Here is a 25,241-nt window from a genome sequence, read left to right on the forward strand (position 1 = left end):
TTGATTAGGGAAGGGTGAAAGAGAGATGAGTGATGGGGTAGAGGCACATGGACTATGTTCTACCATTTGACGTGCATTATTATTAAATGCCTCTTTCCCTTATTTATTACACGCCCATAGCTGTTTCCCCCCTTCTATTAACGCCTCTTTTTCGACATTTTATAGACACGTCTTTCTTAAGGCCCCATTTCCTTAACACAAATTCAAACCAATATTTATTAAACTCCAATCAACAGAATCAAAATCTTATTTTTTTCGATCTTCATCCTAAGAAATTATCAAAAATTAAAATCAGAAATCTAGTCATCTTGTTCCCAAAATCGTATCTATCGTAATTACCATAATACCCCTCTCGGACTAATTAAATTTTATGATTCATACTAGAAATATATGGACCATTTATGTTCCTAGTCGGTCGATGGATACTGAATTTTCCTCGGATCTAAAATAAAAAATAATTTTTAAAATTTAAAATTAGTTAAAATCTAAAAAAAACTAAGCAAGCTTGAATTTAAAAAGAATAATAATAAATTATTTATCTTGCAATTTAAGCATAAATTAAAGGCATTCTGTCCAGATGCCGGTGGATTAGGATATTAGGTGAAATGTAGTTTTATGTAGCATATAAAAAAATTAAATATATATATATATATATTATTTGTATAAATCGGATAATGACAATTCATATCATAAATATCCCAAATTGATCAACTTAATAGGGGAAATTGATGCAGATGTTTAATCCAAATCACTTTACCAAAATACCCTTTCAATTTATAAATAACCCCAAATGAAGGAAAAATAGTCATTACACAAAGTTGAGGTAAATAAATAAATTGAGCTTATTTATTGCACACACACACAGGAGGTTAGATATGTCATTTTAGTTTCTTTTTCGTAATATGTACTTTTTTTTTATATATATAAAAAAAAAGAATTTAAATAGAATTGTAAAAGAAATCCAAAAGCATTACTCAAACAGGTACTTTCTCTGTTCCCTTGTTTTTTGTTTTAATTAATGTTGTAATTATAAACAAGGTGTCGGTGCTCTTTTTTTTTTTTTTTTTTTTTTTTTTTTGTTTGTTATTATTATATAAAAATAAAATATAATTTCTACTATATTATTAAGTAGTTATATATTTTGTTGGTCACATGTCATCGCAAATTACAAAATTTAACTTTATAGTCCATCCTTTATAATAATATAAAATAGTATTAATATAATCGATTATTTCATCAAAATGCGACATTTTTTTTATTGTTTTTAAGCTATTTTTATATTTATTTTTTTAAAACCTGTAACTAATTTTAACCATTTTAATTATTAATTAGCAATTAAGTTAATAAAGCATTTGAAGTGGACTCACTATTTTTATATTCCTTAAATAAAATTTTGACTTTTAAACCATTACCAAAAAAAAAATGGTTTTTATATTTTAAATTTAATTCAGGAGTCAAATGTTTAATATAAAAACATAAAAATGAAAAAACTAGTATAATCTTAATAATGCTAAAAACAAAAAACAAAACAAAATAATAAAAAATTATATTTACAATAATAAATTTATATTTCATTTGTGATATGTATCGTACTGTGCTCGAACCCAAGTTGGGTGGGGGACTCACCCACTTGCATAACCAACCGTGACCAAATTTGAAAACCTACCCAATAGACTTCCATAAATTTTTAAAAAATTGTTTTCTTTTTATTTATTTATTGTTATTATTATTATTATTTTGTGGTAAGGCTGCAATAAAATCATAATTTTGGGGTGAAAATCAAATTTAAATATATTTGGAACATTTTTTTTTTTTTTTAAGAATTAATTTATAAATGATAAATTAATGTGAGTGGTTGAGAAACCATGAAGGTCCTCCCAATTTAATGGAACCATATAGCTGTTTGTTGGTACTCTTTTGTTTTATTATTTTTGGTATGTTTTCCAAACTGATCAAACACCTTTACAAAATTCAATTTAATTCTCCATATTGCCTTCATGAATTCATTTACAACAAATTATTAACTATATAATAAAACTTTAATTATTTGTTTTCATGTTTGAAATGTGACGAATGTTCGTCACCCGTCCCATTTTCAATTCTATAATAATCTTTTTCTAAATCATTTTTAAAAAAAATAAATTTAGATGAAAGCATTATAATTTTTTTTTTACATTCATTTAAATAGAAAAATAAAAATTCGTAAGATATGTTTATTAATTAATCTTTATGGCAATATTATCGTATATTGTAAATATTTAAAATCTTCGAATCCTCACCCACCATCATAAATAGATGGTTGTCACCTACCTCATTAAAAATTATGATGGGTTTACTCGGAATCAAATTGGCGTTTGAAAACCATGAACAACTCATTAATTAAAAGTATAATTTGTCTTTTGTTTTTAATTTTAATAACGCAGTAGTACAAATGTCCATTTGATTAGGTTGTAGTCCTACATGGACCCGCTCTAAATAGGGTGAACGGTGAAAATTTTTCATTTAAATGTGACAATAAAAATACAATGAACCTTTAAATGGTAAAATTAAAATAAATATATTAAAAATACAATATAAGATCCATATATATATATAATTATTCCTGATTAATGTTTTTATTTTAGTACATTAATTCATTAATTAGCCTTTAAAGGATGATTAGTACTTAAAAGATATCCAATGATGTTTATTAAAACTATAGATGTTATATGTCTCTTTGATTATTTATTTATTTATTTTTAAATCAAGATTGGACCATTCTATTAATTTTAATAATTGAAAACTGGATGCCAACTAGACTGTTTAAACAATCAAATTAATCAAAATATTATTGATTTACAACTTTTTAAGATATAAATTAATCAAAACTTTCATATAGTTCCATTTAATTATGTGTATATATATATATATATATATATATATATATATATATATATATATATATATATATATATATATATATATATGGTACAAAATTAATAAAAGTTCAAAGAAGAATAGCAATTAAATATATTTTTTATTAAAATTATTTAATGGTTAATTTATACTTTAATTAAAATTAGGGTTTTATATTCTTATTTTTATTAAAATACAGGTAGATTAGCTAAAATTAGTTGCGAAAGAAAATCAATTCCAAATATTTTCGTGGCAAAGTGCAATTTAGCGAAAGTAAAATCAAAACCCTAGACTCCGTCACAGAAAGCAAGTCCCGAGAATCAACGATCGTTCCTAAAACGCTCGATTGCGCGCAATCGGTCTTCGCCTCCCATTGCCCTCGTTTTTCTTCATTATCTGACAATTTTCAGGTTGATTCGTTATCTTTAGCTTGTAAATTTCATAATTTCTACGTCTTTCCTGTTCCGGATTTTGGATTCTGTTTTCGGTACCGATTGTTTCATTCGTTGTTGCTCAATTCTGCGATCCTTTTGCGTTATGGTTGTATTCATTGTCTCGCTGTAATTACGCGGCACTGATGGTGCGGACGAATCGAGATCTAAACTCGTTTTCTTATATCCTGTTGCAGTTGGTTAGTTTTACTTTTTCCTAAATTGTTTTCCTGCTTTTCGCTAATTAAACAAGAGAACTGCTCGGGAACAAAGTTTCTTATAGACGTCGAAAGAAGGCTAGAAATTGTCGTTCCTGCAGAAAGAAAACGAATTTCTGTCATGAAAGTGGCGACCTACAATCTTGCGTAATTCCTTGAATATATTGTTTCCTATTTCCTAGAGTTTTGTTACAACCAGCCGTCTTGTTGTGCAGTATGGGGTTAACATTTAATACCGGTTTATGATATAAACCTAGTATTAACTAATATATTTATGCTATAACTGGTTCTCTTTTCTTATTATTGGCCTGAAACTTGAGTTTTTTGAGATTTTTACTGAGCAAGCTGCTTCCTTAGATGTGTATTATTACTGATATTGGACCATTTTCTTGTGGTGTGTTTTACGCACATGTGATGTGTAGCATATATGTTCAAATTATGATTTAGCTGGGATATGTTATGGCTGTTTGTGTTCTCTGTTGTCTTTTAATTTCTGGTTTACTCATGACTTTAATACTTTTTATTTTCCCCTTCCGTTTTTTTATGTGTGTAGACAGATATAACCAGTTTTTAAGTTCATGGCTGGTCAGAGGAATAGTTACGGAAAACGTAATCGTTCTCAGTCCGATTATTCTGAAAATGGAGGGAACAAAAGAAGAAGTCACGGTGAGGACCGGGACCAGTTTATCATAGATCCAGAAGATACTGTTTACCGGTATTTGTGCCCTGTTAAAAAGATTGGAAGTGTTATTGGAAGGGGAGGTGAGATAGTGAAGCAGTTAAGGATAGATACTAAATCAAAGATTAGAATTGGAGAAACAGTGCCTGGATCTGATGAGCGTGTCATAACAATCTACAGCGCAAGCAATGAGGCTAATGCTTTGGAAGAAAGTAGTGACTATAGTTCTCCAGCTCAGCAGGCTTTGTTCAAAGTCCACCATAGAGTTGTGGCCGATGACCTAATGGGCGAGGAATCTGAAGTAGGAAGTCACCAGGTTACAGCTAGACTTCTTGTACCCTCTGATCAAATTGGTTGTATTATTGGGAAAGGTGGGCAGATTGTCCAGAATATTCGCACTGAGACTGGGGCCCTGATTCGCATTCTTAAGGATGATCATTTACCCCGTTGTGCTCTGAGTTCTGATGAACTTGTGCAGGTAAGTGGATGGCTTTCACTAAATTTTATTGTTTGCATTTCTGAGTTTTTTTAAGTTCATGTTTTTTTTTTCTGTTGTAGCATTTTAATTTAGTTGTGTTTCAGATATCTGGTGAACCCCCGATTGTGGAGAAAGCCTTATACCAGATTGCATCTCGACTGCATGAAAATCCTTCACGATCTCAGCATCTACTTGCTTCTGCCATACCTGGTGTATATCCTTCTGGTGGTTCGCTTGTGGCTTCTACACATGGTGCTCCAATTATGGGTTTAGCTCCTTTGGTCAGTCCATATGGAGGTTATAAAGGGGACAGTGGTAATTGGTCCAGGTCTTTATATTCAGCTCCAAGGGAAGAATTATCTTCAAAAGAATTTTCTCTTCGATTGATATGTCCAACCGAAAACATTGGAGGTGTCATTGGCAAAGGTGGAGCTGTAATCAATCAGATTAGACAGGAGACTAAGGCTGCCATAAAAGTTGATAGTTCAGCTACTGAAGAAGATGATTGTTTGATAAATATATCATCAAAGGAGGTCTAATCTAAGCTTTTATAACTTTGTCTATTGTTGGCTGTGGATCATACTTCTGACAGTTTTACTGTATACTGTTTCAGTTCTTTGAAGATTCATATTCTCCCACGCTGGAAGCTGCATTGCGCTTGCAACCAAGGTGCAGTGAGAAAGTAGAAAGAGATTCTGGAATTATTTCATTCACAACCCGTCTGCTTGTGCCTACCTCACGAATTGGTTGCCTAATTGGTAAAGGTGGAGCTATCATTACCGAGTTGAGAAGGCTCACCAAAGCTAATATTCGAATACTGTCAAAGGAAAACCTCCCCAAGGTTGCCTTGGAAGATGATGAAATGGTGCAGGTAGTGGCTGTTAATTGATTTATATTAATTTTCCTGTTATGATGAACTCTCCCTTGTATTCCGTATTGCTTGTGTTTGCGTTCGGTTAATTGTATTGTTTTTCTGATTAGATATCCGGGGATCTTGATGTTGCCAAGGAGGCTCTTGTTCATATAGTGACCAGGTTGAGAGCCAACCTTTTTGATAGAGAAGGTGCTCTCTCAGCTGTTCTGCCTGTTCTGCCGTATCTTCCTCTATCAGCTGATGGTTCAGAAAGTCTATATGATGGTAGAGAAGGCAAAAGACATGGGCGTGGGCATTCTTATTCTAGTAGTTATGGGGGTTTCACGGATTTGGCTGCTGGTGATGGTTATGGAAGTTACAGTGGCTCACAGGTACGTATATTAACCTTGACATGTCTAATTTTAGAGATGGTGAAAATGTATCCTTCTGCTTTTAGAAGGCTAATTTGCAGATAAGGTTTTGAAATTATTTCAGTTGTGCACCTTTAAGCGAAGATTTTTTTTCTTTTTTTCTTTTTTTTTTTTCTCGCCATGATCATTTACCTACAATTGATCCAAATTTAATGCCGAGATTTCTAATTTGCAACTGAAGCCAAGCTTTTCCTTTGTAGATTGGTGGTGGTGGTAGTGCTTATGGGGCCTATGGAAGCTTTTCCATGGGACGAAGTGGTAGTTCAGGGTAAATTATTCTTTTCTTCTTCATTTAGTGGTGTTAATCTTGAAAGGAAGAATGGTTGACTTTGCTCAGTCGATGCACTCATTTGTTATTTGGTCAAATTAGATGTACGTAGGTTTTGTTCCTGTATTCTTTTTTTTTTTTTTTTTTTCAGAAATCTTGTAAATCTTTCTAAATGAAATGAATTGGCTTGAAGTAGCTAATGTGTAGGTGGAGTAACTCCCCCTCCAAAAACAAAAAAAAGGGGTAGTAATCATGTGTTCACTTTTTCTTCAGGGTTTCTGGACATGGCAATGTTTCTCGGAGGAGAAACTATTCCTAGATTTTGGTGGTCATTATTTACAGGTATGCTATTTCGTCTCCCTTGGGGCAGGATTAAAGAGAGAAAATACGGAAGAAAAGATAACTTTTACCTGTTTAGAACATTCGCCAACACACCACTGACAATTGATAGTTTGATAAAAATAAGCTATCCGGTCTCCCTCTGCTCAAAATTCTGATACAGTTATTTTCCCCTTGCCTTTCCCTTCCCATTAAAACAGCTGAGATTTATGAAGCCTGAGGCCAGCCTACTGCCTTAACCTGAAGACCAGATGAACCAGTGTTTGACATATTCATGGCCCACCTTGATGCTACCTTTAGATGGACCATGCCTGAAGATCTTGTCGCTCTTAATTTTAACTCATCCACATACCAAGATGACCTTGCATAAGATCTTGAGCTCCTAATAACCTACTAGCCGAAATGCCTTGGTTTTTTGTTGTTTTTCCTTCTCAAAGATTGAACTATGAAACCGTGTTGACTTCCAGAGTTTTCGTTTTGTGTGGTTTACTGCTATAAGATTTGATTAGAACTCATGATGTGCACTCATTATCTCCTCAAAATTCTGTTTATTTTTTCCTTTTTACCCTCGAGTGCACCCTATTCTGCATCGTCTCCTAAATGTGCTGGGATTAAATGTCGCACTCTGCTCTCTTGCAACCCCAATGGACATTCATTTTTATGGCGCTAAAACATTCCTACTTTAGACTCTAATTTCTGAAAAAGAAAAAGGTTTGTTATCAAGCCTCAGGTTGGAACCTTTAGTGAGCTTAATAAGAAAAACCCTCAATGTTTCGGGTCTTGGCCTTGGGGTGGGTGCGGGTGCCTTCGGGTTTGTGAGAGTGGGTCATCGGAAATATTGAGTTATCAAAAAAGAATATGGTTTGAGCAGGTAAGAAAACAAAAGGAAAGGGGTCAGTTTGATTTCTTATTCTTTTTGCTATATTCATTAAACACTGAATCTGGAAATAATATGTGCTTAAATATGAATGCTGTTTTAGTTTATTAACCAGTAAGTGAAGAGGCAATATTAAGGCCAGCCAGCCAGTGGCCATTCTATACTTGACAGGGCAAGCTTGGTCCGCTATAGTTTGAAAATGCATTGGTTTGTTCATTGTTTATAGTGGTCAGGCAAGTTTTTGTAGAACTCATAATGCCTTGCAGGTTTTTTTGTTTCTTATATTATTTTGGATTTACAGTATTTTATCTTTAAAAGGATTTTTTTCTGTTAACATAGCTATGAGGTCAAGCCGAAACATCTGTGCCAGGTTACTGGTACTGTTGGTACCTCAAAAAAGTACACCCTTCCTCTGTGCAAGGATATAACATTTTCTGACCCTAGAGATGGCCTGTGCTCTGAGTCTCTGGTCCTTGCATGGAAACTTGGCAGCTGGAAGTAATATTATTAGCTGTTGCTGAATGCAACTGGAGTTTTATACTCTTTTTGACCTTGGAAGGTTTTAGAAAATGAATGTTTTAGGTAAACTGCTCGTACAGATTGTTAATGTTTGGAACGAAACCGAGTTCTTCGAGCTGTGAAGAGTTGTCTTCAAATCAAATGGTTGCTTCATTTTGGGGCCTCTTAACCTGTGGCCTGACCACAAACAATTCGAAGGTTAGTTTGGAGCTGATGGCAAGAATAGAGCAGGCTTGGACGAGAAGATTGAATTGATAGTTGAGGTAAATGGGGGAATGTTTGTATTTTTGTATTTAAATTTTATACAAACTCTCGTAATTCTATTCTTTAAATCCATTTTAATGTAGAAAATTGTGTGGCAGTTTCTGATGTGTATATGGCCGTGAAATCTATGTTTTTAAAAGCGAAGAAAATAAGTTAGCTCACCCTAGTTCAGTTGGACGTTATATTTTTATTTTCTGTATGGTTGCAGCCTAATAATGAATAAAATAAAAGCCTCTAGAATTCAGAACTTAATCTACCTGTATCAAAGCAAGTGCTCCTACTCCCACTTGGGCATTTCAAAAAGCCCTAGTTGGATAACTTAGTTGGGTTTGTTGGCTGTTTTTTACGTTCTTATAAACTTTGAACGGTGCTGGTCTTATTATATGCATTTTTTTTGAATTGTTCTGGTCTTATTATATGTTTTTCTTTGAATTGTTCGTTCATTTTATTGTAGTTTATTTTTCAATTTAATATTTGAAACCCAAACTTCATGATCTTCCCAACCCCAACAATGGTTTGAGGGAACCTTAATTTATAAGTGATTGGGAGAGAAGGAATTTTTTTTAAAAAAACAAATATTAATATGAACTTCAAATTATTACTGTGTTACTACGTGCTAATGAGACCTTATTCTATAGAATAGTTTACTTTAGATATAGAGTTGCATTATTATACACCTACAAACAAGTTTTATTCAAAGATATAATTCTTAGAAGTAAATTGATTATTTGCGATTTATTTGCGATTTATTTGCATTGATAATTGAGTTAAAAGTTTGTTTTATCTTGTAGTTGCATGAACAATTAATTTATGATAAAAAAAACTATAAATTAAACTAGCAAGAGGAGATGTCACTTATTCAATCCTCGATTTTATTATGTTTTCCGGTTCCTAATTGGTAAGTCCCAAAAATCAAACTTTAAAAAATTGCATAATAATAAAATAAAATAACAGATAAAAAGTTAAAAGGGCAGTTATGTTTAATTTAATTTCTATATATGTATATTAATAAGTTTGTTGCACTCGTTTCTTTAATTTAATTAAATATCTTTACGAATCTAATGTCATTTTTTTAACACAGTGTCCGTACACCAGGATTATAAAAAGTATTTTTTTGGAAGTGTGAGAATTAAATATTTCATTTTAAAATATTTTCATCAACATTTTTGAAAATTTTAATTTTATTTCTAATATATTTGAATCCATTAATCATGATATATTAAATTTTAAAAAAATAATTTAATGTAAAGACTAAAACAAATGTTTACAAAAATTTAGGGAGGATGTAATATTTAAAATATAAGCATTAAAATAGAATTGGTGTAAAAATTTCAAAGTTTTATTATATATATATTGATTCTGAACTCAATTATTGCTCATCGTCATTGTGCATGTGACCAAACTTCACAACTAAATGGCCGCACATGCTATATATATATATATATATATATATATATATATATATATATATTCCAATAATTTCATTAATATCGTTTTTCATTGTATATATAATTTGATGGACGTAATCGAATGAAAACAGTATGATTCTTGAGAAAAGATTAGTACAAAATATAACTTCTGTTTTTCGTGGCTCAATCATATGTTCAAAATTCACGGGATGAAATGTTAATAGGTCCTCCTATTATTTTTAAAAGTAAAATAAGAAAAAAAAAAGTCAACTTCTAATGAAAATCATTAAATACAAAATTACAACTTTATTTAATAAATTAAATAACAACTAACCCCATGACTTTGATGGCCTTAAATTCACCTCTTCACCTACTAATCAATCCCATAAAAAAAAAAACATAAAATAAAACATAAGATCGTGTTAAGTGTGATGATCATATCGTTTTGATCAATACCATTATTATCGTAAAGTTGATGATGTAGCTAATAACTCACTGAGTCACACTAATCTAATGAAAAAGTCAACACTATCGTATTTTAGATTAATATACTCAATTAATATCCTTAGCCTACCCACAATTATTATTATCAATCAATAGTTTTGGTCTTAATGGTTAGTATTAACATTGCTTGAACTTAATATCGATGGTAAATTTCTAAGCCCTCGACTTAGTTCTCACAAGCTCAACTATTGTTTTTTCCTTAGCGTGGTTGGCAACGAGTCGCCAAGTCGGGTTGTGACCGACTCGGGCATGTGGCTTGGGCATTAATATATGGGTTCATTACAATTTTAATAGGTTTATATCCTATTCTTTGTTGGGTAAAATTAAAGATAGAATCCATATGCTGACGCTGATGATGACGACAATTTACAATATTTATAAAAAATAAAAAAAAAAATGGAGGAAAGATGTGTTTGGCAGCAGGTATAAATAAAGGCATGTTTTTTGTTCAACCTCTGGATTCCAATAATATCCCCAAATTCATGTGTGTGTGTGTGTTCATATGAATTCAATAATGGACGAGCAGATAGAACTGCCGCCGGGTTTCCGATTCCATCCGACCGACGAGGAGCTCATCACCCACTACCTCTCCCCCAAGGTCCTCAACACCAACTTCACCGCCGTAGCCATCGGGGAGGCCGATTTGAACAAATCAGAGCCCTGGGACTTGCCTGGTATCTCATCACTTATACTCATCTCAATCCTAATTCACTCAACTTACAGTCTTTTATGTTATTAGGGAGAGCCAAAATGGGGGAAAAGGAGTGGTACTTCTTCTGCGTCAAGGACAGGAAGTACCCCACTGGGCTGCGGACGAACAGAGCTACGGATTCTGGGTATTGGAAGGCCACTGGCAAAGATAAAGAGATTTTCAGAGCAAAAAGAATTGTGGGTATGAAGAAAACTTTGGTTTTTTACACTGGAAGAGCCCCAAAAGGCCATAAATCTAATTGGGTTATGCACGAGTATCGTTTAGCACCAAAATTCCCCCTTTCTAAGGTTCTTTTCTTTCTCTCTGTTTCGCTCTGTTTCGCTCTGTTTCTCTCTGTTTTGCTCTGTTTCTCTCTGTTTTTATGAGTTTATTCCTTCACAGAACGAATGGGTTATCTGCCGAATCTTCAACAAAAGCTCCGGGGAGAAACCACCACAGAGCTCCACCGCTCTGCCGCCGCTAATGGAGTATTCCCATTCCCAAACGCCTTACTCCGCCGTGGAACGTCCACCACGCGTGACCTGCTTCTCCAATACATCCGACAGGGCTTACAATTTCAACCCTACACCGCCGGCGTTCCATTTCCCCAACCCTTCGCCGCCATCTGTTTGGATGCCCGGAAACAGCGTTGTGAGAATGTTGGTTGAGAATCAAACGGCAAGTGAGTTGATGAATCCAAAAGTGGAGATTACAGGTTTTGGGCGCGGAATTGGAACGATGGAGGAAGATCATCATAACCCATCATCGCCTTCTGGTGATCCAATTGACCTTGAAAGTCTCTGGAATTATTGATGTCTCCTTCTTGATCATTAAAATGATTGGGAGAATTTAAATTTGAGTTCATATACATTATGATATATGATCATAGCAAAAAACCTATTTTGTTTTGTTTTGAAGGGGTCTAATAGTCATGTGATTCCAAATATACTTGTATATCCAAATCTCAATAATCGAAAGAAATGTCGTAGATGACCTAAATTTAGATGTACTATGATGCAACAACGTCTTAATTTAATGCACCAACCTTTTGTTTCTGTTTCAGTATCGACCCCTCGAACAATCTCCCCTTAATTGAGGCTCGTCTTATTTTCTGGAGCTCTTGACCAAAGTACACCATTTATTCAACAGAATGACATATCTTTGATGTCATGTTAGTAACCACGGACCTCCTTAATAATATGATATAATCCACTTTAAGCATAAACTCTCGTGACATCATTTTATTTATGAATTTATGATGTTCTTAATTAGTTAACGTAAGTCTACTCCGAATTTATTAATTATGATAAAAATCTACCATAAAGGTAAGTGTAAGAATTTTTCTTACAAAGGGTACAATTTGTTTTTCACCCTAATAGGTAGATTTTGAAGTTGCTCGACTCTAGGTTTGATTTTTTTTTTTTTTTAAACTTTGACCTTTGAAGTAATTTTGACACGGTACCATACAACTAGAACGGAACTAAACTCGAATATGGAGATTCGTTCACGATATACATCTTTGATTATTTATTATTATAAACATCATTCGGTCATAAAACCATATTCATTTCAGTTTTGATTTTGATTCCCGAATTTTTCGTAAGCATCCTCTTTAATTGTTAAACTCCTACTTTCTTAAGCACAATACTTTTATAATAGCTTTGAGATACGACATTTGGACGATAAACAATGTTAGAATAACTTTTAAGTTGTTAGGTACGAAACGACTTTATAAATCTCACCAAAAGTTACATAAAGTTTAATAAAAATTAGAATTTTGAAAGTTGATTACAAACTAAAAAAAATAAAATTAAAGGATAAAAGGAAAAATATAAAAGTCAAAGAATCTACGTATTTAAATCTCTTAATAAATAATTCATTTCATATTTAACATATTAAAGTAATCCTTACAACTTGATCTTGATTAAGGTATCAAAATATTTTCGACAAAAAATAACGTATTTCTACTTGTTGGATGATGAAAGTCCCACATCGGCTAATTTAGGGAATGATCATGAGTTTATAATCAAGAAATACCATTTCCATTGTTACGAGACCTCTTGGAGAAGACTAAAGCAAATCCATGAGAGTTTTATGCTCAAAGTGAACAATATCATACCATTGTAGAGAATCGTGTTCATCTATCACTACTAAATATAAATTTGGATTTATTAATTAAAAAAAAAAAAGATTTTTGTAGGGATGGAGATGGATATCTTTCAATTACTTGCGTATGAGATTAATATTTTTCCTATGAGAGTTTTAAAATTTTAAAATTAGAATATAATTTATTAAAAATTAGAAAAATGGAAAAATCAAATAAATATCTGCCTCAGCCTAACGATTATTCCCCATTTTTGTCATCACTCAAAACAAACATTTGGTTGGTGATGCTACCATCTCACCACAATTTTTTTTTTCTATAATAATAATAATAATAATAAAAAAAAAAGAGAATGTATTCCTTCCCAAATTTTTATCACGTTAATTTAAATCCTAAAAATTAAATATTCGTTTGTACTTAGTCAAGGGCGCGGTCAAATTTTGTATAGTTTATTAGTCGAATTTTAGGTTACTTATTTGAATTTAAAGTTTAACTTGATAAAATAAAAAAAAAATACATAAATACTTAATTTTAAGAAATAAAAGTTGAAAGGTACCAAAATTTATACCAATTAAAGTAGGTATTGAGTTATTAAAAATATATGGAGGAAATGACCATAACCACCCTACGGAATGTTGTTAATTACCAATTAATCCCTACATAAATGTCCTCCACTATATATGTATATATATATTTGATAATTTAGGAGAAGGTATTTATCGTGTAGCCATTTTAAATAATTATTATCATTTAGCGTTTATTTGCCATTGACTTTATTATTTTTTTTTTCTACTTTTAAAAAAATTATTACGATTAATGATTTGATTATACCGAAAATAAATTAAATAAATAAGATTAAATAACCTATAAATCTATAAATGGTTAGGTCCTAAAATGTTTAGTTACGTTAAATTTATTAATTTGCCCAATTGAAATAAGTGGGAAAATCAAAAGAGTAATATTTTCGGAAAATAATATTAATTAATTAATAATCTTTTTTTTAATTATTCTGTTTCTATTATTTACTATTTTTTCACTCATACGTGTGAGAATGTAAATTAACAAAACTGTAAGGACTCTTTTGCAATTTTGGTAATTATAAAAAGTCATTATATTTTATAAGATTTGTTTTTAATAATTATTTGGGCTATTTGGTTGGGCCCGTTTAAATACTTTTATGGGCCGAAATTCTCAGATTTAATTTCATTTCGATTTTCAACTGTTTTGGTGCGCCATAGAGGGCAGCCCGTAGAACTCGTTGCGATCGGCTGGGCGGAAAAAGGGTAATCAAGAAACCCTATCCTTGAAGTAAAGTTGATTTTATCAAATTTTTAAGTTTTTTATTCTTTGCTAATTGATTTGGATTAAGATCGTAGATTCTGGTAATGTCTTACAATTGATATTTTCTGATTCGAAATTCGTGATATCATTGATGGAAGATCTTGAATTTGAAATTTGGAAGATGATTTTGGCTATTGTTGTATTACTTGGTAGATTACCGATGCTAGGGTTCCTCCGAGAATTACAGATGAGTTTGGTCAATCGATATCCTCTTTGTTGTTATAATCGTATCTTATTCACATGGACCAATGGTTGTACAGCACAATTGCTTATCTGCTTGTGCGATGAATCTCAAAACATTTATGCTGATGGCTTGAGTTCACTGTAGCTTAAATTAAGAAGTTTTGTGTGGATGTAAGAGATCAAACAGCCTGTCAAAAGCATTCAAGCTTTGACAATGACAATGTTGCAGAGTATATCAGCAACTAGGACAGAAATAAATGAAAGGATAGGCAAAGAAAATATCCAATACCCAAAATGTGCCTTTATGTACCAGAATATTCATCTATCTGTTACTCGCTTGTAAATCTCAATTTAAGTAACATTTAATGACTAACCTATCTCATATCTATGAATTCTTATTATCTGCGCTGGTTAACTTCTTACTAAGTTCAGCTATTTACATCAGCAGCCTTAAATGTTGATTTACACATCTAATGCTGGCGTTGATTTGTTTGGTTAGTTGTGTGGATGGAGAAGAGGAGGGAAGTAGCTGAACTCGAGGCAGCGACTTCAAATTCTAAAATTCTAAGCTGTTATACAACTCAGTATGCAAGGTCAGGGAAACCAGAGGTTGAGGATCTTACACCTTTATTTTCTTGTTTCTTTATTGTGCCTTTGATCTGTCTCTTTTATTTCTAAGAGAAATTGCATGTGTGGACTTGTATACTTTTTTTATAAATGTTATGGTATACATTTATTAGGGTATTTACTCTATGTTGGACCATATTCAAAGCTAAAGTTGGCAGTGATGAAATGGTAGTAAATTAGGTGTCCCCACGGTCTTGTCCACAATATGAATGCCGGATCTGTGAAGCTCTGCTTCTCACACCTCATAAACAAAGCATTTAAGCTAATCAAAAAGGACTTTTTTTTCCCTTTCTCTAATGGATCCCCACCCTCTTCTGTTGTCCCTAATCGTTCTTGATCCACCTTCACAAGCTCGGAGTCCATAATCCATAAATTACTTCCTGATTCAGAAGGCTATGAAAGTAACCTTTACCACACTATTGTAAGAAACTTATAGAAAGAAGCGTCCCAGGTCTCATTTTTCCATTGAAGTGCTTGCCGGATCTGGATTGCTGATGACGGTAGGTGGAACTATAGGGATACTTGGGGGATGTATTTCCCGAAACCCCTAAAGAACTAGAGCCCCTTTTTACCATTTTCTTAATGTGGAGAATATAGAATGGATGATTCAAGCTAAGTTCTGAAAGTAGAGCATAGTTGAGGCCACTATTAGATGAATAAGGATCCGTAAGTTGTATTGAATGTGTACTTATTTAGCTGCCAAACGTGGGGTTTGGACTCATTAGCAAGGTCAAGTTTTGAGGTGCATGCTTCTTCCATTACTCACTCATTTATTTTTGCAGTTACAATTTGAGAACAAGTAGGACACAAACAAGCTATGGCAGTGAAAGGATTATAAAGTTGGACATAAAATGACCATTGTACCCTCCTTTTCTTTTACTCATATTCATTTAATACTTGCAAGGGAAACAGAGTAAAACTCTGACTTTCTTGTCGCCTTAACCTATTGCCTTGTCTTGAGTTAATTAGTTGCAGCAACGTTAGGACACAATAAGGGTTATTATCTTTGAAGTGATTAATGTGAAGCAAAATCCTTGTTGAAGGATTATTTTATTAGGACTCTTGAAATTTCATTTTCTTTCTTGAAACGCTTCCAGTGCTTCATACAGTCAATTCTTTGTCTGCTGCGTTTTAAGTATATTATTAAATTCACGTCAATCATTAATGATTTGTATGTAATATGGAGATTATAATGGACAATGCAGTGTTTTGAAGGCTAAGAATTCTTCCATGAATGTCCAATTGTTAATGGAAGCTTGGAAAGGATGTCTCATGTCAATGGGTATCTGCAGTCGATACATTATCTAGTCACAATGGTCGGTATCTGTTATTTCAAACAATCATTAATAGCATCTCATCAAGTTAGCTTCAAATCTTTGCTTACTTACATGTTTCCAGCAAACAGGTATATCTCCCATGTCAAAGCCGAGTTGAAGCAAAGGGTGTTCTTCGAAGTTGAGCACATTTGGAAATAGGTCAGTTCATTGAAATTATTGCGTAATAATTGTTGTCAATAAACAGATTAGCCTTGTAGAATTTTGAATGAACTACTTTCCAAAAGGCGTCGTTAGCTGCATCACAAGTGTTGTAGAGGTTGAGTTTCATGTGTTAAAAGAAGCTGCTTGAATTATAGTTTTATGTAACTTTTACGTACAAATATAGTATAAAAATTGTTGAATACCGACTGTTAATATGATAATAATTTTTAATTATATAAAATGTTATAAAAATGAAGGATTTATCTGATTTTTTTTTCTTCAAAAAAACTATATTTATAGAAATCCCTCTCTTATGAAATCCCAATCAAATTTATTGTTTAATGAGCTTGCTAGCTAGTAGGGTGGGAAAATGAAGTCCACATTAATTGAGTCTTACTCAATAATTATTAAAAGAGCATATTATTGAATAGGATTCAATTATTATTGAAAATTATTAAATTTGAAGTCTTTGTGTTCGTAAGTATTTTTTTTTTTTAATAAATCTATTAACAATTTCTCTTAAAAAAATTAATAAATTATTGTTGATATAATATGGAACGAACTTATTTGCCTTCAACCTACTACGTCATTCAATATAAAGGCAGTATTTGATTAAAAGTTAGGTTAAGTATACAAAATCGAGATATTATTAAAAGAAGTTATGATGAGGGTAAAGGAATTACATGAAGATATAAACCTTAAAAATGTGATATACAAAATAGGAACAAAATTATAGATTTAGGCAGCTTTTTATGTTAATGAATAAATGTTGAGAGATTGATTAGGAAATAGAGAATGCATGGATGGCTCTTAATAACCACAAAAATAAAGAATTAAATTTTCTTTCTTATCTTTGTGTGCATTTAATTCTCTCCCCATTTATGCCACTCGCCATCTCTTCATTTACAAACCACACTCCTCTTTTCTCACTCTTTTATCTCTCTTCTTCAAACCCCTTCAATCTTAAAGCTCTCATCTCCATTTTTCTCCACTCAAAATAATCCCTTTGCCCACTGCCTTCACACAGACTGCTGCAAATGGGAAGGTCGCCTTGCTGTGACAAAGTGGGGTTGAAGAAAGGGCCATGGACACCTGAAGAAGACCAAAAGCTTTTGGATTATATTAAAGAACATGGCCATGGAAGCTGGCGTGCCTTGCCTTCTAAAGCTGGTCTAAATTTTGTTGTTTTTGTTTGGTTTTTCCTCACGGTTTCTTAACTTTTCTTGTGTAATGTGCTAATGATTTTGAAGGGTTTGGAATTTTGTGTTGGTGGATGTGATTGTAGGGCTCCAGAGATGTGGCAAGAGCTGTAGACTGCGATGGATTAATTATCTTCGACCTGACATTAAGAGAGGCAAGTTCAGTTTGCAAGAAGAACAGACCGTTATTCAACTCCATGCTCTTTTAGGGAACAGGTACTGTTTCTTTCGAGTTTCTCTCCTTGGGGCTTTGTAGTTCTCTTTTTGAACTGGAAAAGACAAAACCTTTTAGATTTTCCAGTTCCGTTCAACCGAAAAGCTTGAATTTTTTTGGATGAGGTGCACAGATTTTCATGGTGTGATTAACATTAGGAGTCTTCTGACACGTGAAATTTTCTCAACACAACACGACCAGCAAATTTCTGCACGAACACGAAATGGGGTCTGAAGATTTGTCTTCAAAACCCTCATTTTAGTAGTCAGACAGACAAAACAAAAAAGCTCTTGTCAAAGTGTTGGCAAGTTCTATGATGTTATTATTATCTAGTTTGTTTGTTTCTTGAAACCCTCGTTGTTGTTCCTTGTTTGTCTGGTTCTTAGGTGGTCGGCCATTGCCACTCACTTGCCCAAGAGAACTGATAATGAGATAAAAAATTATTGGAATACACATCTTAAGAAAAGATTGGCTAAAATGGGAATTGACCCAGTAACCCACAAGCCCAAGAATGACGCTTTGCTCACCGGTGATGGCCAGTCAAAAAGTGTAGCTAATTTAAGTCACATAGCTCAGTGGGAAAGTGCTCGGCTTGAAGCTGAGGCAAGGCTTGTGAGAGAATCAAGGCTACGTAGTAATGCACATTCTTCACTACAACAACTTGCAAATCCTCCTTGTTTTGCAGCTTCTTCATCTTCTACTTCCACCTCAGCTCCGCTTTTGAGCAAATCGGAGCCGCCCGCAATGGCTTCCCGATCGCTTGATGCGTTAAAGGCTTGGAACAATGGTGCGTGTTTTAAACTATCAATGAATCCAAAAGCTTAAGTTGATGGATTATGATATATTTAACCTTTTCTAAATATCGTCGCAGGGTGGTCTAGATCCACCGAAGGAAACGGTGGCATCCTGGGCCGTGGAACTGGTGGCGACCTTGAATCTCCTACCTCGACGTTGACTTTCTCGGAGAATGTACCGCCGATTATGGTGAGAGGCGGGGGCGGGGAGAATTCAGTAGCCATGATTGAGTTTGTGGGAAGCTCAAGCTCCTGTGATCAGGGTGGAATAATGAGGGAAAGAGAGTGGAAGGAAGAGGGAATTGGAAATCCAAGCGAATTACCAGAATACAAAGAGGGTTTTGAGAATTCAATGTCGTTTACATCTCATGAAATGACATTGTCGATTGAAGCAACATGGACAGCTGAATCATTGAGAACAAGTGATAATGGCATTGCTGAAGAAGGCTTCACTAATCTTCTTCTAAACAACACAGATGAAAGAAGTCAATCTGATGGAGGTGGAGATGAGTCCGAAAATGGAAGTGGGAGTGGAACAGATTATTATGAAGATAACAAGAATTACTGGAATAGCATTCTTAATTTGGTCAATTCTTCTCCCTCTGATTCTTCAATGTTCTAAAATAAGGGTTCCAATTTATGTGTGAGGCTCAACATCCAATTTAGCAGCGAGTTTCAATAGGGAAAAATGGTGGAATTGAAGGGACCAAACTCTTTGCAGATTCTAGTTGCTTCCATAAGTGTCAAACTCGTAAACCTGTAATAAATTGATTGAAAATGCTTCAGAGTTTCTCCAACTATGTCGGTCCTTCAACCGCCATACTTAAATGTGCTTCTGTACAATTGGGCTAAAGCTTGTTATATAAATCATCACAAGTAACCTTTTGTTTTTGTTTTAAATTTATTACATCCATCATCATCATTATTATTAAAAGTTACAAATTACATTTATTTCCACCTTATAATGAGACCTCACATGGCTCCTCTGCAACCAGCTGCACATATTAAATTCAGTAAATACAAGCATGGAAGCCTGTGGAACTAAATATTCAGAACTTGTATTATCTTCTGAGTAGAGGAACTTCGTTTATTTATCTTCCAAACAAAAAATCCATCCCCTGAATTGGGTTTCATTTGATTTCTCTATTGAATAACAAATGCTCAAAAATTAGAGCTTCTGAGGAACAATGTGGTTTGTTCTTATTCTAGAGCTGAAGTGACCTTTCCTGAACCAAAATAATGGTTTGAAGTCAGGCTGCATATAGCTTATTTACATAGAGGGCCACAAAATCAGACAATGAGCACCAAAGGTTCCCGTGTAAGAAGGGAAAGCACTTGCCTTTCATACAAGGATATATGCCATCGCATGTAGAGTTTATGCGAGAAGGAACTACAGCCACATGTTCATCTCTTCCTCAAACCATGCCTTAATACTGGAAACTTGTAACATCTGACCTCACCAGACAGCAACTTAATAGCAGCTCATCCTTTTCAACATGTCTCTTTCAGAGTGTTAAATCCAAGCAATATATTAATTGAGAAAAGATAATATATGGTAAGCCATAGATGGAAATTGAGAAAAAAATGGAAGAGAAGGTAAATGAAATATAGATAAACAACTTCCATCTATACACTAATTATAGAGACAATTTAAAGAGTTTTTTACAGTAAGGTACTAACTATTTTTTTTCATACACAAACAATAAAGGTACTTTTGAATTTTTTTGAAGTTTCAAAAGTATTTCTTAAACAAACAACAAATGATTTACATTCATGGCGTTGCAACTGGACAGTAGTCAGATCAATCTCTCCGTGTAAGCTTTTAAGTTTTGAAACTTAAATACTAGGTGCTCACATTTCCTCCCACCCAACTATTCTGCCCCCTAAACGAGGGGAACTTGGTTAAAGGCAGATGACATCTTGTCCCCAGGATGGCATTAATATCATTTAGAAAGTATGTCTTTACAGGCACCAGAAATATGTTATTGATTCAGCTGCAAAGCGGATGCCATATTTGATGTGTGCACGGTTATACAAGGCCCAGGATATTCAATAACATAGAGCCACGAGGCTCTCATGCAAAGTTATTGACAGACTTCTGTCGAAACAAATTTTACTAGAAGAGACAGAACATGATAAAACGCTACCGATTTCTTCAAAGACAAAATTTTTGTATATCCGGAAGAAATCAAATTTGTGGTAATTAATATCTATATGATAATTGGTGCATACAGTAAGAAAAGAAACTATGACCCACAAGAAGCATAAGCCATCTTAAGCAACACTTGACAGAAGACCCCTTGAGCTGCAATCCTAAAAACACTAATTATAAGCCGTCGAGCTACCAGATATCAAAACAACATGCAGAAATCTTAATCATTGGATGATATATTTAATGCCATTTGTGAATGTAAGGGCATTACAGGCAGCAAATACATTTAAAAGCTTAAGCTGCAAAGCGGATCCCTTGTATTGTAGCACATCGAAAATAGGCACCAAAAAGACAGTTATCATCAAGGAGCCTCAGTACCAGTGCTAAGAAGTTAAATGGCAACAAATATATCATTGTTCTTTCCAATGCATGCACGCAAAACAAATTTTCAGAAACTTTTTTTGGTGCAGAAATCCCCAAATTTCATCACAAAAGAGATCCTCTACCTAAAAGCAAACATTCATACATAAAATTCTATGCTTCACGATCTTAACACAGATCTATTTTTACAGAATCTGTAGAAAATGACTACGAGAGAAAAGAAATCCGATATCAACTCCAGCATATACCGAAAACAGGGGTTCAACACAACACAAAGGATTGTAAACCCAACAGGTTTCGCGGTTTAAATCAACCAACCAATTTTTTTATTAAAAAAAAAAAAACATGAAACAAATTCATATGGTTCATCCCTTTCCAAGCAAACAAAGAAAGGAAACGGAAATGACAGAATCAGAAAGCTCGAAACTTCCGACATTTACACTCGGCATGAAGATTGACTGTGCATACTAGAGATGCACGAAACATTGACGAAATTTAGGTATAGAATGAACCTTGTTTCTACTAAGCATGCATAAACCCCTCAGCCACTGGATCTCGAGCGATGCTGCTAGAACATTGGCACTGGCATTTAAATACAGCGGTCTGTGAAATTAGGGCATTGCAGGGGAACTTCCCGCTCAACCCTAATCAAAAGAAGATCAACCGCGCATAAATCGACGGTGGTGATGAAATGTTTAGTAAAGACGGCAATATAATTTTGTAATTTTAAAAATGGCAAATATCAAATTCATATTCACTAAAATCGCAAATTAATAATAGTATTTATTTAAATCTTTTGCAAATAATTTGCATTATTTTCATTTGATTGCATTTGAAATACTCTAAATAATTTTTTTTTCTTCTAAAAATCCAACAAAAATTAGAAAAATAGAAAAGACTAACCAATATTTTGCACGGTTTGGCGACTCTAATACCATTTGTAATAGTCCAAACTCATCAATGATATTATCCGTTTGGTTTGATAACTGACGGCTCTAATACCATTTGTAATAGTCCAAACTCATTATTGATATTATTCGTTTAGGCTCATTACATATTAGATAAGAACATGATACCATAAGATCCAATGACAAGTTGAATCATTAGATTAAGAACAAGAACATGAGAGCATAAGATCCAATGACAAAATACATTAATGGATTCTGACAAAGACGTTGGCACAACAAGCAATTTTATTCGATCTTCCATCTTTTTGTTCTCCATCCACTTTCGATTATTCCCGATTCCATCTTGCCCCACCGATTTCCCCTCTAATTCACTCTAAACCAGCGCTAATTCAATAACCCTTTCTCATTCCTCCTTAATTTTGCATTGCTCCCCATCTTCAACCCCGATCTTTCGAGCTTCCGGCTATGAAATTTGGGAAGGAATTCAAGACCCATCTGGAACAGACGCTCCCCGAGTGGAGGGACAAATTTCTCTGTTACAAACCCCTCAAGAAGCTTCTCAAACACTACCCCAATCTCCCCGCCGACCATTCGCCTAATTTTCTTCTTCCTCCTCTACAACACCCTGTTTCCTTTGACGATCCCACCGATACTACGCCCTTGGAATCCAATCGCGCCCGCTGTGAGACTGGAGCTGGTTCTTTGGCGGACCTTCAGGATTGGTTCGTTCGGATTCTCAATGACGAGCTTGAGAAGTTGAATGATTTTTACGTTGATAAAGAGGAAGAGTTTGTCATTCGGTTTCAGGTTCTTTTTTTGCTTTTGCTGCTCCTTTTTTGTTTTTGTTTGGGGGATTCTTCTTGGATTTCTGTGTTGGTTTTATGAATACATTTATGGAATCTGTGTATCTAATTTGGGTTTACTGTGCTATTACTTTTGTCGCGGGGCATTTGACCTTTTGAATAATCTTGAGTACTATGGAAGACGGTATTAAAAGCTGTGTCATATGACAATTTGATGAACATTAAGTTGGTACGTACTGACTGATGATTAAACAAGACACTGGAAGAGGCTGGAAGGGTTTTGTTTGATCTTCAATGAGAGGCAGGTTGAAATGTTGTATGTCATCAAGGTTTGTCATATGTCTCTGAGGCTGGATTGGTTTGGTGGTCATTAGTGTGGGTAGATCCCACTTAGTAAGATCCTACAAGATCCTTGACAAGCAATTGTTGCAGGGTGTGCTATGAGATGTTTCTCTCGAACGAACTACGCCTTAGAGCCTTTCCTGAGCCCTATGGAGCCCTCGAGCAGCCTACCTACAAAGTACATCCATATGAGATGTTTCTCTCGAACGAACTACGCCTTAGAGCCTCCCCTAAGCCCTATGGAGCCCTCGAGCAGCCTACCTACAAAGTACATTATTTGTTTGACACTTGAGTACAACAGTTACCAACTCCAAGCCCAAAAGGATGCACTCTGCTCATCATTTCTTCATTTATCATTCTGCCCAGGAAATTAAAGTGGAATGGTTAAGATTATCAAAAGAAAATATTTGGATAGATATTCATTTGCTGTAATGTGTGCAGGGAAGGATAGCATTCATCATTGTATTTGAATCTAAATTGTTGCTTTCAGAAACATCATAGTGGAACAATGTTGTTTCTGTTTTCTGATCAAATATTAATATTTGAAAACCATTTCCGGAAGAAAGATCCTACTGAGATTAGCAAACAAGTTATGTATCTAAGTTTGAAACTATGTTCTTTTGAAGCCAAAATGGTACAGAGTAGCTCTTGATTACATTTTTACTATGCTATATTTCGTGTCTAGATCAGAAAGGTTTCCAGCAGTTGTAGCTGTATAACGATACTCGAGTTCAATTGGCGCAGGAGCTGAAGCAAAGAATTGATCATGTCAAGGAAAAGAGCAGCAGGGGAGGTGTTTTCACATCAGAGAATGAATTCAGTGAAGAAATGATGAACATTCGCAAGGACTTCGTTGCCATTCATGGAGGAATGGTGCTTCTCAAAAACTATAGCTCCCTAAATTTTGCAGGTAAACCAATACATCAATCAATGTCTTTGGTTCATGTTATAGCTGTGGCACAAGCATTTTTACTGATTGTTTTCAAATTTGGCTTCAAAGGGCTAATAAAAATTCTCAAGAAGTATGATAAACGAACGGGTGAACTGTTGCGTCTGCCTTACATGCAACTTGTAGTGCGTCAACCTTTCTTTACAACAGAACTTCTCACAAGCCTGGTTCATCAATGTGAGGCAAATCTAGAGCTACTCTTCCCATTGGAAGAAGAAGTGGTTGAATCTACACCGGCCTTGCGAGTTGACCCGAACCCAATACTCGATAACTCGAGAATTGTTACTGCTAAGACGCCTTCAGATCTTGGGGAGGAAAGTGAGGATTTATATAGAAGCATTGTTGCTGCAATGACAGCCATTAGTGGCCTAAAGAAAGAAAGCTCCACCAATAATCCTTTGTCATTTTCGTCTCTCTTTAAGAGTCAGGATGATGAGAGTACTGGTGCTGTGACTGATGAGAACTCTCCTTCAAACTCTTTGGCTTCTTTGCCTAAAGGTGATGAAGATGATGACTAGTTTTGTTCTTCCCTCTCTGTGTAACTGAGTTTTCATCGCTTTTTCTTGTCAAGAAGTTCATCTTTCAACTCTGTACAGTCAAGTGTATAGAATTATGTACAATCTGGTAGCGGAATTAAGTTTTGTTCCATGAATGTGTGAAGAATTGACAAGCTATTTTGTCATCTGATGATGATATGAACTTGAATTATCAAATCAAATCGACCTGAGGTCAGTTCGCCTCTTGAAGTGCCTAGGTGAGCGTCTTCAATCAGGCGCCGCAACAATGCGCAGTGTCACAATTGCACCCCCTCGAGATGTTTACAAGCAATTGTGCGACACTCACTCTCAGCACCGAGTGAGTCAGCCAACTCGAAATTGCATCGCCTACTGCTTGGCGATGAATGCTCAAA

At 34.3% G+C, this 25,241-nt stretch overlaps 4 protein-coding genes and 1 long non-coding RNA gene across 12 annotated transcripts; 4 read left to right on the forward strand and 1 right to left on the reverse strand.

Annotated features, from left to right (window-relative positions):
• The first annotated feature begins 3,114 nt into the window (after positions 1-3,114).
• Positions 3,115-8,363, forward strand: LOC111808476 (RNA-binding KH domain-containing protein RCF3). Of its 3 annotated transcripts, none has more exons than XM_087116851.1 (8): positions 3,115-3,305; positions 4,102-4,701; positions 4,806-5,234; positions 5,315-5,572; positions 5,683-5,946; positions 6,186-6,253; positions 6,527-6,595; positions 6,793-8,363. In XM_087116851.1, exons 2-7 carry the CDS (start codon positions 4,123-4,125, stop codon positions 6,570-6,572), a joined length of 1,644 nt encoding a protein of 547 aa, XP_086972977.1. In that variant the 5' UTR covers positions 3,115-3,305; positions 4,102-4,122; the 3' UTR covers positions 6,573-6,595; positions 6,793-8,363. The 3 variants fall into 3 exon arrangements, with proteins under 3 accessions (XP_086972977.1, XP_023550244.2, XP_086972978.1); XM_023694476.2 differs by having other exon boundaries at positions 3,116-3,305; positions 4,098-4,701; XM_087116852.1 differs by lacking the exon at positions 3,115-3,305 and adding an exon at positions 3,369-3,526 and having other exon boundaries at positions 4,098-4,701.
• A 2,254-nt stretch (positions 8,364-10,617) lies between these two features.
• LOC111809052 (NAC domain-containing protein 100) lies at positions 10,618-11,918 on the forward strand. The gene is made up of 3 exons (XM_023695379.2): positions 10,618-10,839; positions 10,905-11,164; positions 11,259-11,918. The coding sequence occupies exons 1-3, from the start codon at positions 10,668-10,670 to the stop codon at positions 11,667-11,669; spliced, it is 843 nt and encodes a 280-aa protein (XP_023551147.2). The 5' UTR covers positions 10,618-10,667; the 3' UTR covers positions 11,670-11,918.
• A 2,254-nt stretch (positions 11,919-14,172) lies between these two features.
• On the forward strand, positions 14,173-19,687 carry LOC111808600 (transcription factor MYB16). 6 transcript variants are annotated; one of them, XM_023694684.2, is made up of 8 exons: positions 14,173-14,243; positions 14,984-15,093; positions 16,317-16,427; positions 16,510-16,586; positions 17,617-17,759; positions 17,875-18,004; positions 18,389-18,789; positions 18,874-19,687. In XM_023694684.2, the coding sequence occupies exons 5-8, from the start codon at positions 17,627-17,629 to the stop codon at positions 19,416-19,418; spliced, it is 1,209 nt and encodes a 402-aa protein (XP_023550452.2). In that variant the 5' UTR covers positions 14,173-14,243; positions 14,984-15,093; positions 16,317-16,427; positions 16,510-16,586; positions 17,617-17,626; the 3' UTR covers positions 19,419-19,687. The 6 variants fall into 6 exon arrangements, with proteins under 6 accessions (XP_023550452.2, XP_023550453.2, XP_023550455.2 ...); XM_023694685.2 differs by having other exon boundaries at positions 16,517-16,586; XM_023694687.2 differs by having other exon boundaries at positions 14,984-15,077.
• A 232-nt stretch (positions 19,688-19,919) lies between these two features.
• Positions 19,920-22,016, reverse strand: LOC147789780 (uncharacterized). The gene is made up of 2 exons (XR_015423329.1): positions 20,136-22,016; positions 19,920-20,022 (listed from the first exon to the last, which is right to left on the reverse strand). It is a non-coding gene; the product is annotated as an uncharacterized LOC147789780 (long non-coding RNA).
• Positions 22,017-22,439: 423 nt separating this feature from the next.
• LOC111808061 (SPX domain-containing protein 4) lies at positions 22,440-24,983 on the forward strand. Its single transcript, XM_023693846.2, has 3 exons — positions 22,440-23,044; positions 24,127-24,292; positions 24,383-24,983. The coding sequence occupies exons 1-3, from the start codon at positions 22,703-22,705 to the stop codon at positions 24,847-24,849; spliced, it is 975 nt and encodes a 324-aa protein (XP_023549614.2). The 5' UTR covers positions 22,440-22,702; the 3' UTR covers positions 24,850-24,983.
• The last annotated feature ends 258 nt before the right edge of the window (positions 24,984-25,241 follow it).

Source organism: Cucurbita pepo, chromosome 13 (assembly GCF_057944985.1).
Source record: "Cucurbita pepo subsp. pepo isolate OVF chromosome 13, ASM5794498v1, whole genome shotgun sequence".
Taxonomy (NCBI): domain Eukaryota; kingdom Viridiplantae; phylum Streptophyta; class Magnoliopsida; order Cucurbitales; family Cucurbitaceae; genus Cucurbita; species Cucurbita pepo.